We start from the raw sequence: 8,933 nt of genomic DNA, 5'->3' as shown, positions 1-8,933 counted from the left end.
TTCATACTCTGCAGTTTTACTATGGCATGTCTATATGTGGATTTATCTTTACACTATTCATACCATCTAACACTATTCTGATGTGAGAACTTTCTTTGATTCTGCAAAATTCTCATTTATTTCTCTTCAAATAAACAGATCATGGAGTTGCTTAATTTGTCTTCTATTTTCTTTCATTGGTTTTAAAAAATATGTTATTTATTTGCCTTTTTGTATTGCACTTTGGATGAATTCCTCAGCATTATGTTTCAATTCACGCATTATGTATTTAATCATGTCCAGTTGAGAGTTTCTTTGAAAACAGAAACTAATATCTTACTCACTTTTTATAAGCCCAACCAAGCCTAGTCAGGTGCCTTTTATATAGAAGTTATAAAAAATTTGATCATTTTATTTCTTCTTTATAGATATATAACTTTATTAATACCCAAATATTACATTTCCATAGAACAAAATATATTTTATAAACAAATTTACAACTTAATTTATAAAGCAACACATTATTATATTAGATTCTGTCAATTCAAATAGATTTTTATGCAAAGTTAGAATGCTTTTGTTGTGATTCGGCTTTAGGGTTACACAAACCTTGTTCTGCTCTTTTTGGGAAAGTTTTTGGAATCTTCTGGCAGAACTCTTGGGCTATGGACACACCAGAGCTGTGAATTTTTGGGTCACTTTAGTTTTTTATAATTTCCATCAATTTTCATGCCATATCCTGGACTAGTAGAAAGGTAAGAACGTTTGCTGTGTTGCTTCCAGTGCTCTATTTGCTGGTGCTGAGCATTTTGGGTCACACAGAGCAGCCCATGGAATGATGGCAGCTGTTTGCTTTGCAAGCAGGCCATCCTCTCTTTAGTGAGAAGATACACTAAAGAAGTTACTCCTGTCTCTCGTACCAGATGAACCCTCTTTCAATTTCTCCCAGCTGTAATCTGAAGGAAGTGCATTTATTGGGTTAGGACTCCCAAGGGGCACAAGGGAAGATGCTAGGGTCCTTTCAACATATAAGGATGTTGGTTGACTGACACAACCAGTTAAACTAGTAAGATCCCATAAAATGGTTACAGCTCGAGAAGTCTAATGATCAGAAAGGGCTCCGCGCTGCTTGGTGGAAGAGCTTCCCAACGATGGGCTCAACTCTCAACAGCGTCGTGTCTTCTCTGCAGAGAAGTGGAACATGGATCAATTCTTTAATTGCTGCTTTGACTCTTGGCGGGCAGCAACTGTTCTCCTCTTCCACATTCAGATGTCCGTGTCAGGTTGGGAAAAATTTCTACTATGGTTCTGCTTTCCTAGTCATTCCTGCCTTGATCCTTCTGGTTGCTGGCTATGCTCTGAGAAGCCAGATGTGGACAATTTCCAGTGACTACTGCTGCCACTGTGCCCCTCCACACCGGAGAATCGGCCTCCCGGAGCGCAAGCTGGCTTGCCTCAGGTTCTTCAGCATCACCGGCAGGGCACTCGTTGCTCCATTGACGTGGCTGGTGGCCACCCTGATGACAGGCACCTACTACGAATGTGCAGCAAGTGAATTTGTAACTGTGGACCATTACCCAGTGTTTGACAACATCAGTGCCAGCAAACGGGAGGAGATCTTAGCTGGGTTTCCATGCTGCAAATCAGCTCCTTCTGACATGATCCTGGTAAGAGATGAAGTAGCTCTTCTGCACAGATACCAGTCACAAGTAAGTTCTTGATTTTTTTTTCTGTTATCCTCTCCCATAGTAACTATCATGGGAAACATTTCGCATCCTGCTGCTTCTCATATTGTCTGTTCATAGAACACAAACTAGGTGTCAATCATCAAAGTGATTTCTACTGAGCAGCTATATAAATACAGTTAGGATATGGGGCTTTGGCATCACAGACCTGGGGTTTAAGTCTTGCTTTGCTGTTTAGTAACCTGCAAAACCTTCAGCAAGTTAGGTAACTTCTCCATGCTTCACTTTTCTTGGATGTAAAATGGGGATATTAATGGGATCAACTGCATAGGGTCGGTGTGAGGAATAAATCAGCTAATATATCTAAAGTGCTCAGTACTGTGTCCAGAATCTATATCTGTAAAAACAATGAATTTTAGATATTGTTATTAAAATTATTATTACCAGATGAGTAATTTTCATCTTGCTACATATATATTCTTAAATATGAATTCTTATAAATTAAAATATCTAAAATTACAGGAAGCTTAAATATAATTAAAATTAAACAAGAATGATGGTCTTAAATTAAGTGGCCTTGGCCAGGTTTGTGTGCGGAGTGGGGTGAGGGAGTGGGAGGAAGGCCTGAAGCACTTTCCCACATGTCTCCTAGGACCCTGCGAATCCAAACTTGTGCGGTTTCCCCAACTCTTTCTGCTCTTCTTTTTCTGTCTTCTCCCCTTATTGGAACTCTCCTCAACTTCTTGCATCTGTTGAACTCCTCTTTAGTGATTTAAGTGTGAGCATCACCTCCTCTGAGAGGTATTCCCTGATACTCTTCTCCTTGAAACAAGTCCACTTCTCTTCCATTGTGCTCCCCCAAAACCCTGTGTTTACACATATCAAAAAAATGACATCTTTTACCATATTTCTTGGATTGTTCTTTTGTCTCTCTCTTTAGGCTTAAAGACTGCGGCTTTGGCAGTCTTTAAGACCGAATGTGTCTTAAATTATTCACAACCAAGCACCATGCACAGCCCATAGTGGAGGTCAACCTGGGGCTCCATGCACAGCACATGGTGGAGGTCAACCTGGGGCTCAGTCAATGACAGCTGATGAATTAATGGGCATCTGAGATGGCCTTTCCTCCACCACGCTGGCCTCTATTAAGTTTAATTGTGATGAGCACGTTGTAGGCTTTAGCCTCCACAGAGGGCAGCTATCTTAGCGTACACACACTGTAATCCCAGGCCTGTTGGTGAATAACAAACTGTGGAAGAGACCTTCACCTTCCAGACTATGGCTGCCTACTGCTGGCTTCCCCAAATGTATGAAATTTGTGTCTCTCACTTTATGTAACAACTGCTGAATATTGAAAAGAAGAAGAATTAAAAGGGGCGGGGAGGGAAGGATTGTAAGAGTAGAAAACAGCCATTAACATCAATATTTAATGGTGGAAACTAAATAGTTACAAATAAAATCTAGTTCATTTTCCTTTCAAAGTATATTTCAAAAATAAGTCATAAAACTAGCCAGCAAATGACTATTTGAAGGGAGAGGAAAAGGAAAACAATAAGTTGTTATACATTTAGGAACATAAGAGTCTGCTCACCGGCTTTCTTCTTTGGTCATAAAAAAATAAAAGGAAAGAGCAAACCAGGAAGAAATATTAATGAATACTTGTTGGCACATCATTGAAGACGCCTTAGGAGGCTACCATTATTATCTATGATATCATTTTCATCACCATCATTATCAAATATTTATTAAGCCCCCAGAGAATGCATGGGCCTGTACCTGATGGTTGAAAAGTAAGGTTGAGCTAAAAGCAAAGAACATACTGTATGTACCTTTATGCAAGGAAGTTGGTGGGTTATAGCGTCTGCTACTTCAAGGACAACACTTAGAATTCATTCAAAACCCTTTGTAATCCAAAAACCAAGTTGAACTGGTTGGGCCTGTACCCCCATCATACCCATATCCATATCAAATGATCATGACCTTGTTAGTACGTGAAAAACTAGAAAAACAAATACCTTGTCCACAGTTTGGTCCTGTTTTGTGGGAATCCCTCTTACTATGGCTATTTCTTAAATATTTGAAGCATTGATGCTTTCTGTTTTCCTTTTAAATAATTACATGAAGATGCTGGGCTGGATTTTGATCACCTTGGCAACCATCATTACCCTTGTTTCCTGCTGCTTGGTGAGGTGCTGCTCTCCCCTCACCTCCCTGCAGCACTGCTACTGGACCAACCACCTCCGCAACGAGAAGGAGCTCTTTGAGCAAGCTGCAGAGCAGCACTCACGCCTCCTCATCATGCAGCGCATAAGGAAACTATTTGGCTTCGTTCCTGGAAATGAAGATGTCAAACACATCCGCATTCCTTCGTGTCAGGACTGGAAGGACATTTCAGTACCCAGTCTTCTCTGTATGGGTGATGACTTGCAAGGTCACTATAGCTTCCTTGGAGGCCAGGTGGATGAGGCTGAGGAAAGCACACCAGGAGGCATTGAATTAAAACCTTGATTATAGCACCTCTCCCAATTCAGGTTGCTTAACACATACTTTATTCTTAAGATGATGGAGTTTCAATGATGGTCTTATGTGTTCAACTGGAGGGTGAACGACATTAACACTTTATTTTTTACTCTTTCTTCTATTATGTGTTTACATAAGTCCATGCAAAACGCCATTTCCAAAATCAATTTGATAATTGTGCCAATGTCTCTTTTTGCCTATATCTGTCTTATTAAAACAAAATGGAATTTGGAGTTATATCACCATTTGAATCTTGGTTCTGTTATTTAATAGCTGTGCAAAAATTACTATTTTCAGTGCTATTTCATTGTACATAGTAGCTACCTCACAGAGCTGGTGTAAGGATTAAATATGGTAACATAAGCAAAGTGCATAGCACAGTGGCTTTCCTAAAATAAGTGCTAACAAATGTTACCTTCTCCCTCCTCTTTGCATTTCATGTCTTGTATCACTATTTTCCCTGTCTCTATTTTCTGATTTTCTTTCTTTTTTTTTTCTGTCTCTACATGCAGAAACGTTTCACTACTTCTGCCTCTACACTTACATATCTGACCTTTCGGAAACCAGGATTAAAAGTCCGTTCATGGTGACATGTAAGAGAGAAGCCCATTGAAGGAAGTCTTGAGTCATCCTGCCATAACCAGGGAAAGATGGTGCATTATTGTATCATCATTAGTATCATAAGTACTATTTGTAGCACCTCTGTACTGGGAGCATTTTTATAGCTACGACATATAAAACTGTGCTTTTTCATTAATTGTAACTTTGCATTCAAAATCCATTTGAGGAAGCAAGACTGTAACCTATATTTGCATATTCTTTATCTACAACTCCAAAAGGGAGACCTACCTGACTTTCCTCCGTGTGACTTGCATTTCTAATATTTGACAGTTTTCTAATTTATCTTGATTATTGCTGATATATCCGGTGTCTTGTGCCTGATTTTTGCCACATTTACATGGGCAACTGGGTCATTGGCCAAAATAAGCAAAATGAGGGCTTTTATTTATTTTTTTAAACCAAAACAATGACTGCTTACTGGGCAATGGACCAAATGCCAAGTCAAGCTGACGTTCAAGACTCAGAGAAGTCAAGCAATTTGCTAAAGGTCACACACTTGTAAGTGATGGAACCGGAACCCAGCAGCCTGACGTCTGACCATGCACTCCACTGCAGGGCAGCAACAGAAGGCGGATTATCAAACTTCCAGGGCCTGTGGGTGTAGTTTTTCAATGAATAACTAAAACATCCCGAGTTCCAACAAGATGCCATATCACATCCGAGTCCCTCTTTTTCCACTGCCACTGTACCTGCATGCACCAGGGCTCACCTTCCAGGCATTGTGCTTCTGAGCAAAGTGACTCTTCCCTGCTCCATGAGGCATCACTGGATCTGAGCCACTCAACACCAGTAGCACTGATTCTATTAGCCACAGACTACTTGCTGGACCGGAAAGCTCGGGTATGCTCTTTCTCATGCAGGGAGTGGCAGAACACTGTAATCCTCCATTTGTTTTCAATAGGCCATAGTTTGAAGAGTCAAAGTGAATGTCAGGAAATCATACTCTCTCATTCATATGGTCTTATACAAGTCAATCTCTCTGGGACTTAATTATCCCCGACAAGAGACAGGGGCGGTGATTAAATTGTGGGAGTGGGTGATTAAACTATTTTGAGTCATGGACCCCTTTGAAGAGCCATTCTGGGAAAAGCTATTTTGAGGAAATATCCAGAAAAAATTGCGCGCGCACACACACACACACACAGGCTCATATACCTCAGAGTTTGAATACTGTGGTAGGCTGACTAATGGCTCCCCCAAAGGTGTGCATGTTCCAATCCCTGGAACTTGGGAATGTTACTTTATAATTTATATGGCAAAAGAGACAATGCAGATGTGAAGTTAAGGATCTTGAGGTGGGGATATTATCCTGGTGGGACAGATATAATCACGAGTCCTGATAGGAGGGCCACAGGAGGACTCAGTGTCAGAGAAGGCAAAGCAGCAACACAAGAGGAGTGTGGAGGACAGTGAGCGTGGTGCCTGGGACATTACCCATTGCTGGCTGTGAAGATGGAGGGGGTCATGAGCCAAATCAAGGAAACAGATTCTCCCCTGCAGCCCCAGAAGGAACACAGCCCTTGACAGCTTGACTTCAGCTCACTGAGACTGGGTCTGACCTGTGTCAGAACAGGAAGAAATATCTACAGTTCTTACAGGACTCTGAGATAATAAATCTGCCTTGTGTTAAGACACTACATTTGTGGTAATTTGTTAGCATGGCAATAGGAGATGAATACACATACCAACACATTTCAGGAGTTTATGGACACACAAGCCTGTCATGAATGACTCCCTGTAGATGAAGACCTCTTAAAGGTAATTTCTAGGATAAGGATTCTATGATTCTACATGCACTGATGCTCCGCCCTAGGCAAAACCATTGCTCCTGTAAATTAAATAAATATATCTATAACATTATAAAACACACTGCATTTTAATATTTTAAGGTGGTTTAAAGTGCAACCCGGGCATGTGCCCTTGACCGGAATTGAACCTGGGACCCTTCAGTCCAACACTCTATGGACTGACCAAACCGGCTAAGGCTACTGTAAAATAATTTATAATGTGGACATATTCCATTGGAAATGTGAGAAAACAAATGCCAAGGGGGGGGGGAGTAATCTGGATCTATGAGGTGCTTTGTTGTATATACACTCCAAAATCAAGAGTAATCGGCTTTTTGTTGATTTTCACTTCGAGATAATTCGAATTTGAGAAAGCTGCCTACAAAATAAGCATCTTTACCCAGTAATAACTTAATAGATTCCATGAGATCTATATTTTGTTCCAAGTATTTCCTGGCAGACCTGGAACAGGAAAATTTTGTAGGCAATCAGGTAGTGCCTTGCCGCCAGCCAGGGCAGGGCGTTCTGCGTTCTGCCTCCTTCTCATCACTTTCTGGGACCCGCCCCCGTGCGCCAGTTTCTTCCTTGCCCAGTGCTCTCCGACCCCCTTCCCCGAGCTTGGCGAGCCCGGGGGATTCCGACCAGGGGTGCCGACACCGTACAGCCCACCCACCGGGGCTGCGCGCCTCCGACCAGGCAGCCCGCTGGGGCTGTGTCTTCCCAGGCTCACAACAGCCCTTCACCTCGCTGTCCTCCGGCACGGGACCGCGTGGAGATGCCGTGCTCTCCCAGGTGGGTCAAGCGCAGTCATTGCACCAGGGTCTGAACACGGTCTCACCACCTCCACTCGCACAGCTCGGGTCTAAGTCACCGTCGTTGTCTTTTGCTTAGATTGTTACCATAGCCTCCTAACTGGTCCCCATACTTCCAGGCTTTGTCCCGCTTACGTATATTTACACTTGGTAGCTAAAGTCAGATTGGCCCTCTTCCAGCGAAACCCTCCAATGACCCTACGTGACCTGTAATTCCGCCCCCCAGCCCCCGCCCCAATCCCCACCAAGGTCCCTGCGCACCAGCCACACAGGCTTCCGAAATACCAAGTGGGCTCCCGGGCCAGGAGCTCTGCCTTGTTCCCTCTGCCCAGAAGCTCTTTGGCCGATGACAAACCCTTAATTTGTCGGAACCGAGGTATCCAGGAAGGTAAGCTCCGTGCATGTGCAAAGTTACTCCGTGTATTGATTCTCATCATCTTCAGAAGAGATCCCCCCTCCCCCCCCCCCCCCCCCCTTAAAGAATGCCCCCTCACCCTTAACACTTAAGTACCAAGGGGTATCTGAGTGTCTGTGTCCATGCCTTCCTCCGCGACAAGGAAGCAATACTCCCTCACACAAGATCAATGCCTCCCAGTCCACGGGGCACGTTCATTTCAGGGCGAAAGCAAACTCGAGCGCCTCATCACTAGGGACCTTATTACAAACGGTTTCCCCACTACAGAGCGGAACCTGCTTTCATACAGAAAACAAAGCAAAGGGAAACATCAAAGAGTGTGAAAAGTCTCCTAGTGTTGGAGTATTTTATTGTATTTCCCACTTTTTTTTTTTTTTACTTAACCCTGTTCCTCTATTATAAACATAGTTATTTAACATTGTTCTCATAAAAGCAACATGCTTAGCCAGTTGCTTAGCTTTTGCCATTACGGTCCTTTGAAACCCTTCTTTGTAACTGATGCGATGAACTGACAGGTGACATGTATACGTTTGAAGCATATTCCCAACATACGGCTTTATGTTCCCAAGTCGAAGGTTCTGGACAATTTTCAGAGTTCTGACACTTTTACATGGCTTTTCAAAACTGCTCCTGAAACCGACACCCTCTTGATCAATTCACAGAAATCCGCAATCACAGACATCTTTAAGTCCGGGTACAGCCGCGTGCATTTCACACACTTAGAAGTGGAGCCTCGGGATCTGAACGCAGAAGCCAGATCTCCGGACTTGCCGTCGGTCTCTTCCCCGATTCACTCGGAGTCGCCGCGGTTCAGGGGTCGGACCCGCGGGACCCACCGGCGGAGCTTCCGCTTCCCTCCCTCTGCCCGCTGGCTTCTGCACGGCTTCCCGCCCAGCTCCCGCGGGACGCCACGGGCCTTCGGGGTGGAAGCGCAGAAACCGCCTGCACCCCACCATCAGCCCGCACTTACAGTGCGCGCCGCTCTGTCCCAAAGGCCATCCGATCGCGAACCGAAAAGCCGGAAACGCCGGAGGCCGCGAACTCCCTCCCCGAGCCTCCACCGGCGACTCCCTCCCGCTCGGGAACCAGAGGCCGCCCTTCAGCCCTGACTCAC

General features: G+C 43.8%; 1 protein-coding gene across 1 annotated transcript; it reads left to right on the top strand.

Annotated features, from left to right (window-relative positions):
• Positions 1 to 492: 492 nt before the first annotated feature.
• FAM26D (family with sequence similarity 26, member D) lies at positions 493 to 4,294 on the top strand. Its single transcript, XM_005884680.2, has 2 exons — positions 493 to 1,688; positions 3,789 to 4,294. The coding sequence occupies exons 1-2, from the start codon at positions 1,131 to 1,133 to the stop codon at positions 4,170 to 4,172; spliced, it is 942 nt and encodes a 313-aa protein (XP_005884742.1). The 5' UTR covers positions 493 to 1,130; the 3' UTR covers positions 4,173 to 4,294.
• The last annotated feature ends 4,639 nt before the right edge of the window (positions 4,295 to 8,933 follow it).

The sequence above is a fragment of the Myotis brandtii genome, unplaced genomic scaffold, assembly GCF_000412655.1.
Source record: "Myotis brandtii unplaced genomic scaffold, ASM41265v1 scaffold847, whole genome shotgun sequence".
In the NCBI taxonomy this organism is placed as follows: domain Eukaryota; kingdom Metazoa; phylum Chordata; class Mammalia; order Chiroptera; family Vespertilionidae; genus Myotis; species Myotis brandtii.
Note: the sequence above shows the minus strand (reverse complement) of the source record. Positions and strands in the feature narration are given on the sequence as shown.

What these genes read in the sequence shown, in the direction of transcription:
- FAM26D (XM_005884680.2), top strand. Translation starts at nt 1,131, where the DNA reads ATGGGCTCAACTCTCAACAGCGTCGTGTCTTCTCTGCAGAGAAGTGGA. An exon ending in TGCACAGATACCAGTCACAA is followed by an intron (nt 1,689 to 3,788) that starts GTAAGTTCTTGA and finishes AATTACATGAAG; the next exon opens with ATGCTGGGCTGGATTTTGAT.